This window comes from Hippocampus bargibanti, linkage group LG03 (genome assembly GCF_051943395.1).
Source record: "Hippocampus bargibanti isolate YZ-2025 linkage group LG03, ASM5194339v1, whole genome shotgun sequence".
Lineage (NCBI taxonomy): Eukaryota > Metazoa > Chordata > Actinopteri > Syngnathiformes > Syngnathidae > Hippocampus > Hippocampus bargibanti.
The window spans coordinates 28,504,209-28,524,321 of NC_142736.1; the positions used below are offsets into that span (position 1 = coordinate 28,504,209).

The 20,113-nt window shown below is 40.0% G+C and overlaps 1 protein-coding gene and 1 long non-coding RNA gene across 9 annotated transcripts in view; one reads left to right on the forward strand and one right to left on the reverse strand.

Annotated features, from left to right (window-relative positions):
- The window catches only part of LOC148900903 (uncharacterized), a 204,784-nt gene that overhangs the window by 43,239 nt on the left and 141,432 nt on the right, over positions 1-20,113 (reverse strand). The gene's annotated exons all lie outside the window — the stretch shown is intronic.
- celf6 (CUGBP Elav-like family member 6) overlaps positions 1-20,113 on the forward strand; it is a 187,088-nt gene that overhangs the window by 2,254 nt on the left and 164,721 nt on the right. For all 8 annotated transcript variants that reach the window (XM_088992965.1, XM_088992967.1, XM_088992973.1 and 5 more), the window contains exon 2: positions 12,415-12,497. In XM_088992965.1, the coding sequence (XP_088849091.1) occupies positions 12,415-12,497 (83 nt within the window). The remainder of the gene's footprint in view (positions 1-12,414; positions 12,498-20,113) is intronic.

The following is a 20,113-nucleotide window of genomic DNA, read 5'->3' on the forward strand; positions in this document are numbered from 1 at the left end:
AAAACTATTAATTCACCATTTGTAGGAATTTAAAATTTGAACTTAGACAAAATAACTGTACTTAAAAAATACTTTTTCTATTTGGAAAAAAAAATGTCTTCGGTGCTTTAAGTTTAGCATATAGCTGTTTAACGTTAGATCATATGTGTCAAAGTTAAGGCCCGCGGGCCAAAACTGGCCCGCCACATCATTTTATTCGGCCCGCGAAAGCAAATCAAAATTTCATGAAGTCCCAACCAAAATTGTTAATTGTCCCATGTAAGCCACAATAATAGTCATTATTTTTTACTTCAAAATTTGAAAAAGAGTTAATCATTAATACGTTGTGTGCTCTATACAGTATGTACCGCAACACCCTAGCATGAGATGCTATATTATTATTACTAGTGTTTCATTGGCTAAAAGCAGTGACATGAATGTAATAGTGTGACATCCATTTCAATCCCCAAATGTAGTTCGTTGGCCTCAAATGGCCACTTGTCAGTCATTCACACATCACTATTGGCATGAACATTCACCAAGAATCCCCTGAGCGCAAACTGTCAAATTATGTATGATATATAAGTCGATGGCTACAGTTCATGATCTTATTGATCGCATTGAGATGACTTCAGCTCAAGCAGCCTTGAAAAATCCCCCCCTCCTCTCTGCACCACCTGTTCCTCCCGCAGTCCACCTCTTTTCCTGCCGTGATCGATTAAAACAATATCTCCTGTTGCCGTTGTTTACGCACCGTCCTCGGCCATCCCTGAATGTCAACACCAAGGATGAGGGAGGTCCGATTCGGAAAGAGAGGGATAATCCTGTTCCATAGATGGACCTAAGCGGGAGCCCCTCGCCCCCACCGAGCCAAGGCCGCTCTGAGTCAGGCATTCATTTATTCCTGCCAATCTGTCCTGTATGAGATTCAAAGTCACTTTGTGTGCACTTTTAATGAGATTTTGCCAATGCATTACAGGGATGAGGTTTTGCCTATGTAACACATGTTCATGTGGTCATACAGACCCGAGCAGAATGCAAGAAAATGGGATTAGTGTCATTAAGGGAAAACCAAAGCAGGTGAAGTGAATAAGCAGCTGTGTCGCCCCTCCCCCCCACCCCACCCAAGGATGGGGCGCCCTCTCAGGGACAGACAAAAGCTCTCGTTGAATCAAAGCAATGCCACTTGTAGAATACTGTTTGTATTAAGACCTTTTGTCATGAATATACAGTACATTTATCAGCTGCAACTGGGACCTAAAATCAACTGGAAGGAATGGTGAACAGTTCTAAATAAAAGATGTTGCTAACACTGATGCTTTTAGTCGAAAAAAAGGAATGAAAAGCCGACTAGCACAGCAGAAATTTGTGGTTTACTCATTCACTGCCATTCCCGAATTTATTCGGCAATTGAAAATATGACGTGGAGTGCCATTCTCAAATTTGTGTAGGTTTTGGGTTTTCTTGGGAGGCTGATAAAGCACTGGTCAGACCTCTAGCAATGTTTTCCCTTTCCACGAGGGGACAGTATTTGACATTTGTCCATGTGAGTGCTTTGTTACGGCTTCAGCTGTTGTCAAAGCACCATATAAAGCAATATATATGTATTGCATTGTATGTTGGACAGCCGCCCTCATTTTAAACTCATATAACTCCAGACATTTAATTTAGGAATTAACTGTTTATTTATGATGAAAGAAGAGAGTCTAAGGTTTCTCACGCTCTATTGAATGTTTATGTAGTCCTAAAACGTCATATTCTGTGGGTTCCCGAATTTGAGTGAAAATGACAAAAACCTGGAGTGGACACATTTTCATCTGGCAGTGAATTCGTTAATTAATCAGAATATAACTTGAATTGAGTGTAACCGGTTAATTCTGAACACGGACGGCCGTATTCTTTTCATAGGTGAGTGTGCAGTCTTGTGCAAGCGCATTTCACTTGTTGGTGTATATGACCATGCCCGACATGAACTCTTCAACAGCTAACGGGGGAAAGCATTAGGTGACAAAGGGGTCGTGACAGCCAACGATGTCAAGATTCAAAACAACTCTAAAATTCACATCTTTTTAAATATGTATCACGGCTGTTAAAACCGCAGTATTTTGTTCTTCTGCTTTTGAAAAGTTCCATGACCTGACTGCTCAGTGCGATATCAGTGGGCCCAACATCGCCAGGCTAGTTTTTAAGACTTGTTTATGATACCAGCCCCTCCGGCGTCTTTTAAGCATTCCACAATATCGAATACAGTGGTCGGCTACGGCCATGACCAATGGGCTCTTTGGAATGTGTATGGTGTGCAAAAGAGAGTGAACATGAAGTGAAGTCTCTTTTGTAAAGTCAATGCTGTGGAGTCACTCTCAACGCTATGACACCTGTAGGGCGTTACGCATAGAGCAAGACTGGGTCATAGTTGTATTGACGATAGAAGATATGATAAAAATACTGAAAAACTCCCCCCAAAAAATAAATACATCAGTAAATGTGTAAGTCTGTGGGTGCAGAACTTTGAATACGCAGATATCGACTATGGTTTTTCAGTCGTACTTTCACTTGTCACCGCGAGGTGTCCGGTTTGAAATGGATGATTAGAAAATATGATAAATTAAATAGCTTTAGATTAATTAAATTAAAATGAAATAAAATACACTAAAATGAGATAAACTTAAATTAAATTAAATTAAAAATAAAATAACATTAAATAACCTTACGTCTGTGTAAGGAATGGTCCATCGATGAAAAGGTTTCTTCAGCCATCATCTGTACTTCTTTGAACAATGACAATGAGGTTAAAAATTTAGAAAATAGATGGTTTGAAAGGGGAGTAAAAGAAGCTATTTTCATAAAACAGCAAAATCCTTCCCTTAACCGTAAGGTGAGGGTCAATTTGGATCGTTCGTACCATAGACTGCTTAGGCAACATAGGCTTAGTTATGCTGATGAGGTGATACCAGGGCAAATTGGGCAATCAGGCCAGTCGTCAGTCAGGACAATAGAAGCAATCAGTGGAGCCGCGGGGATTAGTCCACTGCTCCCCCCAACCTGAGGGCAGGGACCAATCATAGCAGAATCCGGCACCACCACGTCTGGACAGTAGGGATATATATAGGGCCGAAACTACCAGCAAGACTTTAGTTTGCTGACGAAGCTTCTTGGATAAGAAGCGAAACGTCCGACACCTTCAAAGAAGTACAGATGACGGCTAAAGAAACCTTTTCATCAATTGGATAATCTTTATTAGTCTCACAGTATCATGTCAAGTCATAATAGAAAGAGGAAAGGAAAAAGAATAAATCGAAGAACAAAAGATAGGAGCTGCTGTAAAGGCAGCCACTTTTGTGGCACCATCTGATAATCCTTTGGGTGCGCATAAAATGTAAGACACGGACCTCATTTTCTTGTGTTTTTCAAAGCCAGTTCAAAGCCGTTTTGTTATTGACCAATACCAAAATGGCCTGCTTTATTTTTATGCCACACATTTTAACTCATTCACTGCCAGACATGCGCAACAATGTGTCCACTCCAGTGCCAGGGTTTTTGCCATTTTCACTCAAATTCCAGGACCCACAGAATATTGAGTTTTAGGACTACATAAACTTTAAATGCAGCGTAAGAAACCTTAGACTCCCTTCTTTCATCAGAAAAATAAGAATTACATCTTAAATTATATGTGGCTGGAGTTATATGAACTTGAAATAAGGGCAGCTGTCCAAAATACAATCCAATACATACATGTTGGTTTATATAGCGCTTTAACAACAGCTGAAACTGGAACAAAGCGCTAGTGGAAAAACAGGGAAATGATGCCCCCCTGTGGAAAGGAAAAAAATGCCAGAGATCTGGCCAGCACTTTATCGGCACCCAAGCAAGAAAACTAATTTGGGAATGGCGCTCTACATCATATTTTTAATTCCCGAATAAATTCATGAATGGCAGTGAATCAGTTAATAACATGCAACCAAGAATCAATATTTTTTTCAGTAGTTGTCGATACAATGTTTCAGACCTCTGCAAGTGTGTTTTGGTTGTCAGGTAATTTCAAATAACTCTTGGTTGTGTCGGCTTGGATGTGTTGACTTCACACTACGGGAGGTCACGGCGCTCGTCAGCACAGGTCGCGATGTTTAACATCCATCATTTTGGCCCGGCACTACATTATCATAACACTTAGTGTCAGCAACGGAGCTTGTGTGCTCCGCTCAGACATGCTGAATGATGGCGGGGGGCAAATCCTTTCCTTGAGTAGCGTTATTTATCAATCCGTCTGCGATGCTGAGAGGAGACACACCGAACAGCACAGGGGGAGCAGATACAAAGAGAGCCTAAATGTCATCATCCATTCTCTGCCTAGAAATACACCAAGAACATAATATCCTCATAGGCATTCCGGTGAGCTAGCATTAATAAAATATCACCTTTCAAAAAAACATCACACGGAATGTTTTGTTGGTGCTACTTTTTGATTCAAGGTTTGACAGAACGCTGGCGCTTTAACAGGAGGTGCGATGAGAGATAGGTCATGTATGTTGTAGTCAAGCAAACTGCGTGTTGAATCAGACAGCATGTGTTAAAATGGCCGAAACAACTTGTTAGAAATTGGAGGACATAAAAACAATCCATAGGTGAGGCTGCAATGCCTTACCAACATTGGGATCTCAGCAGTCACGAGTCGTTCGGGGCGGTTTGAGAAAAATACAGTTAATATTTTGTTCAACGGTGGGATACAAAGTGAAAATCGCGTAAAATAACAAAATAAAATAAAAAGAGAAATCATCTTCGAAACATATTTTGTTCAATTTCATGAACCATGCGGCCACTCACAATGTGGTCTTTGGTTGCTTTAGGAATGAATGTTTACCCACTGTAAATACGTTAGATTAGATTAATTCAATTCAATTCAATTAAAAAAAATCTACAAATAAAATAAAAATTGATTGATCTTAACAAACTAAACTAAAATACAATAAAATAAAATAAAATAAAATAAAATGCACCTTATTAATCTCACAGTGGAGAATTTCACAATTCACAGCGGCAAAGTTATGAAAGTAACAAAGGAAAAATAAGAAGTAGAAGAACAAAATATAGGAAATGCTGTAAAGGCAGCCACTTTCATGGCACCATATGATAATCAATTCGGTGCACATGGACGGACATTATTTTTTTGCGTTTTCTTCACGAAGAATGTGAGTTCAAAGCCATTTTGTAATTTGTCCATAAAAAATGGCCTGCTTTATTTTTATGCCACACATTTTAACTCATTCACTGCCAGACATGTGCAAAATGTGTCCACTCCAATTCCAGGGTATTTGTCATTGTCACTCAAATTCCAGGACCCACAGAATACTGAGTTTTAGGGCCCCTTTTTCCCATCCCTGACCTGAAAATCATCTCACGCCTTCATCTTTGATCAACATGTATCTCGAAAGCTAGCACAACAACCGTCCAACCAACCGAAGCTTGCCCTTCAACTGCTCGATGGTAGTCAAATTAGCGAAATAAAAACGTATGGGGGCGGGGTGTTTCTCATTTCAACCAGGCAAGAGATAGGGTGTGTAAAGAAAAAATAAAAATAAAATACACTTTTTCTGAAAAAAACAACTTGGGACAAAACACATCCATCCCTTTTTTCTTTGATTGGCATCATTTTGTCCACTCAGATGATCACTGTAGAAAGTTAAACAAATTAACCAATACTCGTTATACCAGGAATAAAAAATGTTTTATTTTATATCAATGTGTTCCAGTCTCTTTTCAATTTGGGACACCTGCTGTCTATCTACAATATATACACAATATATAGACAATATATACACAATACATACAGAATACAGACGCTCCCCCACTTACAAACAAGATAGGTTCCGAACAGTTGTTCGTAAGGTGAATTTGTTCATAAGTTGCTTCAGTGCTATACAGTATTTTGTATGGAATGTATGTTTAATGCTTATTTTATAAGTAACAGATGTTGGTTTGTACTGAAAAATGAACATTTAATAAAATATATGCTCTATCAAGATATGTACATGTACATATGTTACTCCAAAAATGTTCATATGTTCGTAACGCAAATGTTCGTAAGTCGGGGAATGTCTGTATATACACAATACAGTAAAGTCTCGTTATATCGATATTCAAGGGAGTCCGAAAAAATATCGATATAACCGGGACTATCGATATATCCGACCCTGTTTGCATGTAATTTTCTCCGTGCGTGCATAGAAATAGTATCGATATAACCGGGATTATCGATATATCCGATATCGATATAACGAGACTTTACTGTATTTACATAATATAATTACCATATCGGCATGGATGTAATTGGGAAGTCAGGCTTGGTTAGACTTTTGACAAACAAGCTATTATGACGGAAAGTTTTAAAGTCATCACACATATTTTGTTCAAACTACTTTTGCTTTTTAAATAGAATGTGTGGGACTTTTGTTGAACACGATAGAAACGTAAATCGTCCATCAAGCACCCCACTTAACCTGCTCATCACAACCGTCACACTTTGTATCCCTCATTTCCCAGCCTTTGTCCATTTAACTGGGACAACTTACACATGTAATTGCTTCACAAACTTTAAATATTGACATCAAATATTGCTTTTTCACTGCATTTGATCGCTGGGAGGACCATACAGTATGCGTTGATCATGACAAGTTTTAGTTTGGAATCAAGAACAACAAACGCCTTGCAGCTAGCTATCAGGCATAGCTAGCTATCTAGCTATCTAGCTATCTAGAGTAGATAGGTAGGTAGCTAGGTAGCTAGATAGATAGATAGATAGATAGATAGATAGATAGATAGATAGATAGATAGATAGATAGATAGATAGATAGACAAACCATTATCTGTGCTGAAAGCTTAATTTTATCATATCGGATTTTCTGGTGTATAAGCCTTTATTTTCTTCAAAAGATTACCCAGCACCGTATGCGCAGGTGTGCCTTATATGTGAAGTCATATTGAGCCACAAGTCTCGCAACTATTCTCATTAGTCACCCACTACATTTCCCCCTTAGAAGAAACAATACGTAACCTAGGCTCTACTGTAGCGCCTCATAATGTGGCGTGCCTTATTGTTGGAAAATGTATATATTTTTATATATTATATTCTGATTTTTTTAATTCATTGAAAGTGCGCCTTATATTCCAGTTTGTTTTATATTTGGAAGAAGTTTGCAAATACACTATTCATTGGGGGTGCCTTATACTCCGGGGCTCCTTATACACCGGAAAATATGCTAACTTGTACAAAAAAAAAACTTCAATAGGAAAGCACTGAGAACCAGATGTGACCTTTCCACAATAAAGATTTTGTCATCATAGGATACATATTTGCCTCACAAATTTCCTCCTTTTGCATCATGTTGTTGCCAAGGCATCGTCATTAGTCAATTCACATGTTTTAGGCTGACAGCGACAACCTGCCACCAGCTGCCGTATTCCACTTAAATGTCTCTTCTCCTCCCATCGTTTCGCAAAACAAGCTCGCTCAATCATAGTCCTTTGGGGCTTAAGATACCAGAACTAGAAATGCAGTACATAATGGACACAAATCTCACCGGGAGCTTTGCAGATGGTCTGACGATGTAAATACTTCATACAAGACATTTTCAAAATGACACAACAGGTGCGAGAATACAGGTAATAATAGGGATGCTTTGTGATGGAACGGTCATGAATTGACGTTCGTTATTCAATCAAGAGTGCTTTGAATTTTTAATGAAGAGGATCAAGATGCAGATCATAACTGAATTGATTTTAAAACAAATCCAATGCTTTGAAGTAAGCGCAAGGGGATTTCTGTTACTTTTCTACCAGGTCACCAATGATATATTTTACATTTGTCAGCACTTCGGTTCAAAATTAGAAACAAATTGATTTTGGATATTTTCCCCATGGCCCCCCCCCAAAAAAAACATGACATGCTTGATATATTGAGAAGAAAGGAGTGTATGTGGAACTGTCGCGGCTTGGAATTGAAGCGGATTTACGTGGTGCAGGAAATGTGAGACAATTTCTTTACGTCAAAGGATGCTACAGCTTTGTGTTTGCTTTCAAAACTTAGCTTGTAGAAGACGTGCACTTGATGTCGGATCCACTGGTGAAACGGAGGCTTTCATCCTCTCCTATTTCATCTAGAACTGCTTCATGTAACAAAGAGGGTGCAGAAAGTGCTTAAGATTGAATGACTGTCTGTGTCCTTTGTGTGTAGTCACGTTATTATGATTCTTATTTTTGTCTTGCTCTTAAACATCAAAGAGTGTATGGGAAAAGTTGTGAAGATGGCAGGCACAACTGTCCATGCTTTTATGTTACTGTTGTGTATATTATTTTGCTTTATGTTGACTATTATCTGAAGCGTTTTGTTTCAGCTGCAGCGGTTGTTAAAGCGCTATATAAATCAAGCTGTATTTTATTATTATTATTATTATTATTATTATTAGTTATATTTTAATATATACATATGTATTATTATTATTATTATTGTTTTATTATTATTATTATGGACCATACGAGCCTCAAGCAATATTTCTAATGATATATGATAATTTTGAAATTAACCAAAAGTTTGCATCACTGTTTAAAAAAACATTTCTGCATTTAAAATCTGATTTAACACACTTGAGGAAAGAGTTTTAAGGTGAAATGAATTTTCTGGACAACTTCGTTCCATGTCTTAAAAAAAAATATTAACGTAAAAAAAAAATAAAGTAAAATTTTCCTTCAGTGGCAAAAATTCCATCACTGTCTTTTTTATCTTTTTGAGCTACCTGTCATAATCATTAAAAATATAGTTGTTATCACAATTATTATATAATAATAATAATACTAACAATAATAATAACAGTGTCTGAAACTCATGACAAAAAAAGTTGCCTGCCCAGCCATAAAGTGGCCTGCCCGATTTTTCGTAACTTGAAACACAATAAGACGACTAATCGCAAAAAAAAAAAAACATTGTTGCAAAGTATTAAGGATTGATAATCATAATATATAACAGAACAAAACTTTAAAATTCAGTAATTGATGTACCTGCCACAAATGCTCCCTCGCTTAATTAAACTGATGATTTTGCTCCAGTTGTCGTTTGTCCATACACTTCCCGGCGGGTTGCACAGTGCAATATTTGCGTTGCGTCGTCTGCTGCAAGCCACGTAAACTCCCCTTTCCAAAATGCTCTCAATGTACGTTTATGTTTTGTAGCATCATAAATTTTGTTAACTTCTTTTGAGTCTCTCATCTAGGGCTGAGGTTTTGGCTTGATTCCTAACCACTTATCCATTTTTCTTGTATTCTCTGTTTGTCTACTTTGGAAAATGATATGCAAATGCACGACCGGATAACGCTCTGGAAAGTCCGGGCGCAAAGTTATTCGATGCAGGCTTCTGATTGGCTGCCGAGTATGTCAATTGCCAAACGAACCGAAATAAAAAATTGCCAAACGAACCGAAAATCTGAAATTTCAAACCAAACAAATATTTCGCAATCGGAATAAAGCAAACGTTTGATTTAATGTAAAAGATTCTTATTTTACAGACAGTGTATTGTCGGTGTTCAAATACCTGACATGTTGACATGGACGAAGGCGGAAGGAGACGCCGAAACACGGCAGAATATATAACAGAACGACACCTTAAAATGTACCTACCACAAATGCTCCCTTGCTTAATTTATCTGAAATATCCCTTGCTGATGATTTTGCTCCAGTTGTCATTTGCCCATACACTTCCCGGCAGGTTGCACAATACAATGTTTGCATTGCGGCGTCTGCCACAAGCTTTTAATGTATGTTTGTGTTTTGTAGCGTCATTTTGTTAGCTTCTTTTGAATCTTTCTCCTGAGGGCTGAGGTATTAGCTTGATTCCTAAGCATTCCTAAGATAAGGCATACAACTTTCAAAACGTGTCAGCTCGGGTGGCCGAAAACTTCTTCAAGAGAAAAAAAGAAGATTTTTTTTTCAAATCAAACCTTTGCTTTATTCAATAAAGCAAAAGCTACAAGCAAACCACTAAAAGGCACATGAACTCCTCTTTATAAGCGCCTTTCAAAACTCTCAAGTACACTTTACAGTCACGGTATAATGTACGTTTACGTTTTGTAACATCCTGAATTTTGTTAGCTTCTTTTGAAGCTTTCTTCTGGTGCTGCGGTTCTGTCAATCTACTTGGAATGGCATATGCAAAGGCACGACCTTATAACGCTCGGGAAAGTCCGAAGCAGGCTTCTGGTTGGCTGCCGTGCCGAGTATGCAAATTGCTAAACAAACTTGTTTGGTAATTTGCATACTCGGCACGAGATCAAGACAAACGACAACTGGAGCAAAATCTTCATCAAGGGATATTTACCGTAAATTAAGCAAGGGAGCAGTTGTGTTAGGTACTTCCTTAATTTAAAAACATCCTTTATACTTCGCAACAATGTTTTTTTTTTTGCGATTAGTCGTCTTATTGTGTTTCAAGTTGTGAAAAAGGGGCAGGCAACTTTATGGCCGGGCAGGCAATTTTATGGCCGGGCGGGCAACTTTTCAGAGTTGTCTACTCTGGTGTCCGCTAACTTTTTGTCATGAGTTTCAGACACTATTATTATTATTATTGTTATTATTATTATTATTATTGTCAGTGATGATCATGTGAATCACGTCATCTGCATATAACGCTAATACAGTCAAGTGTCGTTATATCGATATCGGATATATCGTTAGTCCCGGTTATATCGATGCTATTTCTATGCACGCACGGAGAAAATTACATGCAAACAGGGTCGGATATATCGATAGTCCCGGTTATATCGATATTTTTTCGGACTCCCTTGAATATCGATATAACGAGACTTTACTGTATTACATATTAATGTATATAGCGCTTTGACAACAGCTGAAGCTGGAACCAAACGGTAACACGGAAAAAAGGGTAATGATGCCCCCTTGTTGAAGGGAAAAGACGCCCTGGCCAGCGCTTTTCCGGCACCCAAGCGTGAAAAAAACAAAACCAGAACAAATTTAGGAGTGGCGCGCTACCTCAGATTTTCAATTCCCGTATAAATTCGAGAATAACAGTGAATGAGTTAATCCATGATCCACTACCGCAGGGGTGTCAAAGTTATTTTTTTCCGCGGGCCACATTGTAGCTATGGTTTCCTCTCGAGGGCCTTTATGAATTTGGGGAAGCCATTCAAATGTTATATTGTTATATCGATATTTTTTCGGACTCCTTTGAATATCGATATAACGAGACTTTACTGTATTTACCGGAATGTTTGTTATTCCCGGGGTGGATCCCCAATCCCTCAAGTGAGACACATCCTCTGATGCGTTTCCAATCATCTTATTATTGCGAGTGTTTGTCAAAGTTAACCGCATGTGACATGAGGACACCCGGGAATCGCGCTGACACGCCCACCCCAGCTCCTCCGGAGGCCTCAACTCAAGTGGATGAGCAGGAACAACATTTCCCTGGCTCCCAAACTTTTCCCGCTTTGCTCGTACAGGCATTCCGTCTCATCAGTGTCTCTGGGGGTGTTTTTTTCTTCCTCGCGGCTAAGTGCCTGGTAGATGGTGAAGGTTGTCATGAAATGGGAGTACTCTTGGCCGGGTGCCAATTGCTTGGCTTCAGGGCCGACTTTGTGCTGTGAGCGGGTTATCATCACCGTGTGTATGCGTGTGTCTGTGTGTTATGCTTCTTCTACTCTCGTGCGAATGCTTGGCAGCCACCGTGACATGTAGTAATGGGAAATTATGCCACACGAGGCAAAACCTCGAGCTGAATGGGGTCACCTACTGTCAGCTGAACACCCAACAACACACACGACATGCTTCCTGATAGAAACTGTCGCCTATTTGTTAGCACCCTGCTGATCCGTGCATGTTTCCCTCTTGTAATTTATTCTTTTGTTTTTGGGGGGTGAGATATCTACTGAGATGATGCAATTTCCATGTCATCACTGACTCCTGCATTTTAAACTACAAAGGAAGGAAACAACAGTGCTTTGTTCCAGCTTTAGCTGTTGTTAAAGCGCTATATAAACCAATAAGTATGTATTGCATTGTATTTTGGACACTGGCCATTATTTCAAGCTCATATAACTCCAGACCCATATAATTTAGGAACTCTTTTTTTCTGATGAAAGAAGACACTAAGGTTTCTAACGCTGCATTGAATGTTTATGTAGTCCTAAAACTCAATATTCTGCGGGACCTGGAATTTGAGTGACAATGACAAAAACCCAGTCAATGCAGTGGATATATTTTTGCACATCTGGCAGTGAATGAGTTAAAAACCATTGTTAATAATAATAATAATAATAATAATAATAATCATCATCATCGTCATAATCATAATCATAATAATACATTAAAAAAATTATATCTACATCATCGACCAGGACCTAGATTAGAGATTGACACCTTTCTATTCTTTCCAGGATGTGCCTTTCTTACATACTGTGCCAGAGAGTCAGCACTGAAAGCCCAGAGCGCCCTCCATGAACAGAAGACTCTGCCAGGGGTAAGTTGATCCTCCCATCTTATCATCCGGGAACCTCGGTCCGAAACCCTCCTCGAGTCCCTGTTTGAGCAGATTGCCACGGCGACCGATATAGACATCAACCTGTCTCATAAGTAGGAGACGGCCCATCTCACTTTGCGGGATCTTAAATCCATCACCTGAATGAAGATATTTGATCAGCGCTGCTTCATAACATCCGTCCTTCCCCACGTCCTCTCACAATATGGCAGCTGGAAAATAATGTTAATTGCCTTGAGGAATCCCTATCTCATTATCACTTATGATCAGACAGTAAGTATAAACACTTATTTTAACCGCGGATATCGCCGTCTGCCGTTTTTGTTCAAATTCTCATGTATTTCCTCGCTTTGTCCTGAGTTCAGCAAATTGATCTGTTTTTCCCCTCCAATTCAAGTAATGCCTGGAAAAAAGGCACAGTTTGAGGTTGGGGGGTCATGGGGGCAGGCCTGCTGGGTATCTCTTAAAGCCTGCCCAGGAGGAGGCCCTCGATCCAGGTTGTGTGTCTGCACTCTGTGTGCGAGTACATCACAATTATTGAAGTGTGATTGAATTATACCCATGGGTCCTAAAGAAGAAGATGTACCCCCCCCCCCCCCCACCATCCCCCACTTCCTCCCCAACACATCCCCTTCAGCCTCCCTGCCAGGTTGAGGCTTGAATCAGAGCTGCGGGATCTTAAACCACCAGGGGGTTGAAGTAGGTTGGGGACCAAAAAGAACTGTGTGCAAAGAAGGGGGCCAGGGGTGTTTGATGGTCTTGGTAGGGGAGGGTTGGAGGGCTTCGTCTCCCTCCCGCTTTTGGGTTAATCACGTTTACACTCAGCGGCGTATCATAGGTACTGTACTTCAAGCCCCCAGCTAGAGAGCCCCCCTCCTGGGAGGGTCCGGGGATAGTCGCTCGCGGCTGCACCATCTCACCACCCCGTGCGGCTTGATAATAAGATGATTATCGTGATGGTTTGTGTCTTTATTGGCCTCAAGACGGACCACTCTTGCTTCTGTCTCAAAAGAGGTTAATGGCTCGCTCTGCCGGCGTAGGGTAAACATTGGCCCTGTACAGAGCACAGCGAGGGGTCAATCCTGCAATCATGTGCCGAGCCCAGGCTCTGCACTGAGGGCTAATAAAGGCGTCCTGTCCTTCTCGATGTGTGTGCGCTGTAAAAATAAGACCATAAACATGAGGAGAAAAGACAAGAGGCCTTCTAGGCAAGCCTGATTGTTATTGTCGTGGCCTGATGCTTTGAGATGGTCGCTGCTTCGGTGGCTTCTCTTGACAGAGCATGATTGAGTCTGGGTGCAAGTGTGTGTGTGTGTATGTGTGTGTGTGTGTGTGTGTGTGAATGTTTAGTTGTAAGGCAACACAAAAGGCTAACCCCTCCTGCTTTTCCATCACACTGCCGCCTTTCATTGAATTTCTAATGAAATGAAAATAACCAGCTGTGATTTTAATCTTATTGGCAACTCAATTCTAAGTGTCATTATATAAGTGGAATGTTTTGATGGTTCAGTCCCAGTTAGCAAGTTTAGGCTAGTATGCTACTTTGCCCCCACACAGCCGCCTTTTATTGATTTTCTTATGAAATGAAAATAACCAGCTGTTATTTAAAGGACAACCGACGTCTCCGGACAAGTTGTGTCCATAATTTGTAAAATGGCTTCAAATGACTTCTACTGGGCGTATTTTAATAAGATTCCACCGCATATAGCTATATTTTACGTTTTAAGACTCGCTCTGAATATTCAGGAAGTCTTGTTTTTGAGTTGATGACGAGTCCTCACCCTACGTCACTGAAGGAACGGCCCTGACCGAAAAAAGAACACATTGTAGCAGTCCTTCCATCGCGTCAATGCATTTTGCTGTACTTGTTTGGTCTGAAAACTTCGTGTTGCAACACAAAGAGGCAGAAATATCAAATATACACAGTAGAACAATCCAGAATGTTCAAATTTTTCAATAGTTGGGGACAATCTAGGAAAAGTCATAAAATTTCAAGCAAAAAAAAAAAAAAAACTCATTTATGGTGTTTTTTGGGCATTTTAAACACAGTCTTAGGTCATTTTGAACCGAAAACTACAGGAAAGTTAAAACAATGAGGGTGTTTGAGTTTTTGTTGTTGTTTTTTTTAAAGTTATGACTCGACCACAAACACTGAATCCACAACTTTATATTCTTTCTTGGTCATCTAAATGAATGACATGATGCAAGTTTTCGTGAGATCCATATCAGCAGGTGTATTTGATTGATATCCAAAATGCTTTGACGAAAACCCTTTGGACAGGTTTGAAGTCTAATTTTCCCCTGCAAAGTAAGGGCCAATGCCTGTTTGATTGCCTCAACATTCTACAACAATCATATCCTCTCATTCGCAACGCCATCTGGCCATAAAGGCGGCGCAGAAGTGTGACTAATATTTGCAGTTGCTGCTGAACTGAAATGTTACTTACAAGTGTTTGCCAAGCACCCTCCTGACATTGGAAGAGCTAATCTTCAAATGAATGTTGCTCTCTCCTCTCGGGGGCCACGCCACTCTCTCTTCTCGGGCCAATTAGCTGCCAGTGTTTGCGTGTAACAAGCATGCTAATTGAGCGCGAGTGAAGCCCAAAAGCCAATTATAATGTTGGAGGATAAAAAAAATCCACACGTTGACTTCTCTTTGTTTATCTTCCTCCTTCCTGAACAATATCTTTTACTCCTACCCCCCCTTTTTTTTTACTTCACATGCTGTGTAGTGTGTTGTAGATTTCTCATATATGGAGAGTTGCGATATCTTTGTTGGGGTGGGAGGCCGAGTCAAAGCAGCACCTATCTGCTGTGCTGATGATGAAACGGCCAAATGAGCACACTGCAGGAGGAAATGTGTCACGGATTCTTGGCATGCTCCTCCTTCCTCCCCCACTACCATGAAAAATTCCAAAGATTGACTCACGTATGCATCATGTGAAAACGAGGTCATGAGGAGATTGGGCACGTGTCATCCCGTGCACGGCTCCTGTAATCATGCGCACTTGTTGACGAGGCGTTGGCATGCGTGTTATTTGCAAATGTCATTGTATTATTTTTTTTCTTTGAAAATAAGGGACATAAGCCACACAGAATTGGATAAATACTGATTGTACAAATTGATGGATACTTAAAGGACAACCGACGTCTCCGGACAAGTTGTGTCCATAATTTGTAAAATGGCTTCAAATGACTTCTACTGGGCGTATTTTAATAAGATTCCACCGCATATAGCTATATTTTACATTTTAAGACTGGCTCTGAATATTCAGGAAGTCTTGTTTTTGAGTTGGTGATGGGTTCGTACGTGACATCACGAAAGGACCGCCCCCTGACCGAAAAAAGACACATTGTAGCAGTCCTTCCATCACGTCAATGTATTTTGCTGTACATGTTTGGTCTGAGAACCGTGTGGCACCCAAAAGCCAGAAGAGGGCGTCCAAGCTCCATATAAGGAATTTATCAGCCTGTGGAAACGGAGGTGGCAACTGGAGGTCGCCATTTTGTGCCTCTTTTTTTTTTGGGTGAGAGATTTTCCCCCAATGTTGCCTCAAAATGGCACATATAATTCTTTAATCGATTGCAAACATGTATGCTTTCCTCTCCAGAACTATTTGAATCATATTCATAACTGGATGTGTGACAAGAAATCATATTCTCCGAATCTGAAGCCATTGTTTTGATTCTCCAACAATGCAAGACGTCTTGGCCTGACGTCACGAACTCGGAGCGGGACTTTCTAAAAATGCCCAATTCGCAGCTCAATTTTTTTGCAGATTTTGAACACTTTAAGTCATTTTTATTGGTGTTTTGCATGTGAATAAAAATATCATACTGCGTGTTTTGGGTATTTTAGATGGTATAAAACGTTTTTCTAATGTCAGTTAAAAAACAAAACAGTGACGCCGGTTGTCCTTTAACTCATTCATTGTCATTTTCAAGTTTATTCGGGAATTGAAAATATGATATATAGCGAGATTCCCGAATTTGTCCGGGTGTGTTTTCATGCTTGGCTGCCGATAAAGTGCTGGTCATGGCCTCTGGCAATGTTTTTTTTTTCCACAAGGGGCAGCATTTCCCTTTTTCCATGTTAGCGCTTTGTTCGAGCTTCAGCTGTTGTTAAAGCGCTGTATAAACCAATATGTATGTATTGCATTGTATTTTGGACAGCCACCCACATTTCAAGCTCATATAACTCCGGATGAAAGTCAAGGTCAAAGTCAGCTTTATTGTCAAATATGGTAATATGCATGACATACAGCACCGATTAAATTACTGTCCTCTTGGACCTAGCGTGCTAGGCACTTGTGTGCCTAAAAATGTGGCTAAAAAAGACAATTGACAACAGACAATACATGTACATTGTGAATGTAAAGTGAGATAGTGCCGTGTAGAAAGTGACGTAGTGTAATAATGCAAAAACAAAAAAGGTTGAAGTGAGGTCATGCAGAAAAAAAGAAAAAATAGAGTTCATGATGATAGTACAGCGTGTACTCAGAGTTCGGTGACAGCCTGGTGGCAGATCCATATAATTTAGGAATTAACTCTTTTTTATAATGAAAGAAGAGAGTGTAAGGTTTCTTATGCGTAATTGAATATTTATGTCGTCATAAAACTCAATATTCTGTGGGTCCTGGAATTTGAGTGACAATGACAAAAACCCTGGCACTGGAATGGACCCGTTTTTGCACATTTGGCAGTGAATGAGTTAAGAACTTTGCAGGTCTGTTCAAATGTACAGTCATTTCAAAACATATTAAGTCATTCATCTGGTCTTATGGGAGCAGTTTTATCAGAATTTAAATTGAAGTGTTGAAACATTTTCTTGATTGATTAAGTATATGTGACAGTGCAAAAATGTTGCTATTCCACGGGTGACTTTGAGCAATCAAATCCACACGGTGTCAGATTTCTTGTCTGAAGGAGTCCAGGTGTATGTTTTACACAGAGCTCCAGCAGATCCATTTTTCCTCTTTACTTGGACACCACAGTTCCTTTATGTTTCCTTTTATGGGATTAATTGTGTCTGCTGCTAATCAATTTGTCCTTAGCGTGATATTATTCCACCCCCGGAGCCCTCTGAGCAGTGGCAATTATGCTACAAAATGTCCAGTTAAAAAAAAAAAAAACATTGAGAAAGTGGATGCGAGGACTCGCCAAATGATCCCTGTGCTTCCCTAATCATCAATTAATTCGGTATCATTTTCTTTCTACTGTCAGCTTTTGAAAAGAAATTAAAATGGCCCATTGTCTTTCTTATCCCGGCGGGATGAAGGCATTTACTCTGCTGCTGTGCTGTGCAGAGCCATTCCGCCTATTTCGGGACCGAATGGACTGACAATTCCAGTACGGACTCAGCATTGTCCCCACTGTTATGTGGCCGGTGGCCTATCTTTTTTTTGTGCAGAATTAATTTTGTTCCATCTGATGGGATTTTCCACCTTGGAAAGTGTTAAATGGTAATCCTGACAAAGAGGCGGGTATATGGACATAGGGGGGACTGTAGTTTATTTTTTTTGTGTGACAAACAGTTGCTTTTTAGAGGCAGCCAGTAAATATGGCAGGTCCGAAGTACTGGACAGACAAAAGGGACAGAAAGTGGCTTTACAGGTCGTGAGGCTAAGATTTCTGTATCTGTAGATGATATGTTTGTGCTTTTTTGCACGACCTACAGAGCGCTGATGCGTATGTGGAACTGTCGTGGCTTGGAATTGAAGCGGATTTATATGGGATAGGAGATGTGAGACAATCTGTTTTCGTCAATGGATGCTACTGCTTCGTGTTTGCTTTCAACATTTAGCTTGTAGCATCTTCTACCATAACGTCTCTGATTCACTGGTGAAAAGGATGCTTTGATCCTCTCCTCTTTCATCGACAACTGCTTCATGCAATAAAGAGGGTGCAGAAAGTGCTTAAGTCATTCACTGCCATTCCTGAATTTATTTATGAATTGAAAATATTACGCAGAGCGACATTCCCAATTTGTTCGGATTTTAAATTTTTTCTTGCTGGGGTGCCAATAAAGTGCTGGCCAGACCTCTGTTATTTTTCCCTTCCATAAGGGGGCAGCATTTCCCTTTTTCCCATGTTAGCGCTTTGTTCCAGCTTCAGCTGTTGTTCAAGTGCGACATAAACCAATCTGTATGTATTGGATTGTACTTTGTACAGCTGCCCCCTTTCAATATCAGATAACTCCAGACTCATATAATTTAGGAATTAACTATTTTTTTCCCTGATGAAAGAACAGAGTCTAAGGTTTCTTATGCTGCATTGAATGTTTATGTAGTCCTAAAACTCAATATTCTGCGGGTCCTGCAATTTGAGTGACAATGACAAAAACCCTGGCACTGAAGTGGACACATTTTTGCACAAGTCTGGCAGTGAACAAGTTAAGATTGAATTACTTTGTGTTGGCATATTATTATTTTACTACAATTTATTACTTTTACTTTTTTCATACTTCGATTCCGGGCTGTGGACTTGCTGTGTGGCGTTTGGATGTTCGACCTGTGACTGAGTGGGGTTTTTTTTCAGGGTACTCCGGTTTCCTCACGCATTTCAAAGATATGCATCATCAGTGATTGTGTTTTACATATGAATTGTAGCTCTGAGCCTCAGGTTTTACTTCCTAGTTTGATCAACGCTGTAAAAGGAAATGTATGAATGTGGCAGACTTACTTCTTGTAGCATCTTTCATTTATTATGCAGGTCATTGTCAGGTTCTCTTATATTATCCATGAATTATATCCATTTTGCACTGAGCTATATTGGTATTAAAATATTCAAAGGGATTCTGATTTCGAGATAGAAAAACCTGCATGTAATGTCCTCTGCATAAAGAAGCGAGGTCACAGAAGGTTAATTTATGACAAGTTCTTACCCTGCGCTTATGAGACCGACCTTCTCTTTCCCACCCCCGAAATGACCACGGGGACAAATTAAGAAGGGATTATAGACTAAATCTTTCGAGATAATAATAAAAGAAAAAAAAACTGGGCCAGACAGTTTTGAAAAGTCAGCTAATATTGCTTCTCCTGTAGAAACGTCGCCAAAAATGAAGCAGACGTTGGAAGATGAGAAGCCGTCTGAGTTTGGTTAATAAGCGTGTTAAAGTAAGCGTTCCCTTTACCTTCTCTCTCCACTTTGTCGCCGCCCTCTCTTCCCCCTTGCTGACAGGTGCACGCTCTCCTGCACTAATTTAGCTGCTTCTTTAGCTGTAATGAGGCAGAACTGGTAAATGTAGGAGGGGACAGCATTGTTAACATCCTTGCTTCACAGAGAAAGTAAGAGAGGAAGAGTCAGGGAGAAAGCTGACAAATAGCACGGAATGGAAATGAGGGTGTGGGTGCTGTCATCCTTCCAGGAAGGAACGCTTCAAAGTTTTTTTACTCCACTTTCGCTCGGGCTGGGCCACTGCTTCTAAGACGGGCTGCCAGCTGGGAGAATCCACTTCCTCAACCAATTAAAAATCAAAGCCAGAACTGCAGTAAGATCAGCCTGGTTTACAAGAAATATGCCAATAAAAAAATAAACCATAAATAAAATGACTTTCTTGTGGAGGTTCTTTTGCTACTTTTCTGACAGGGAATAAAGTC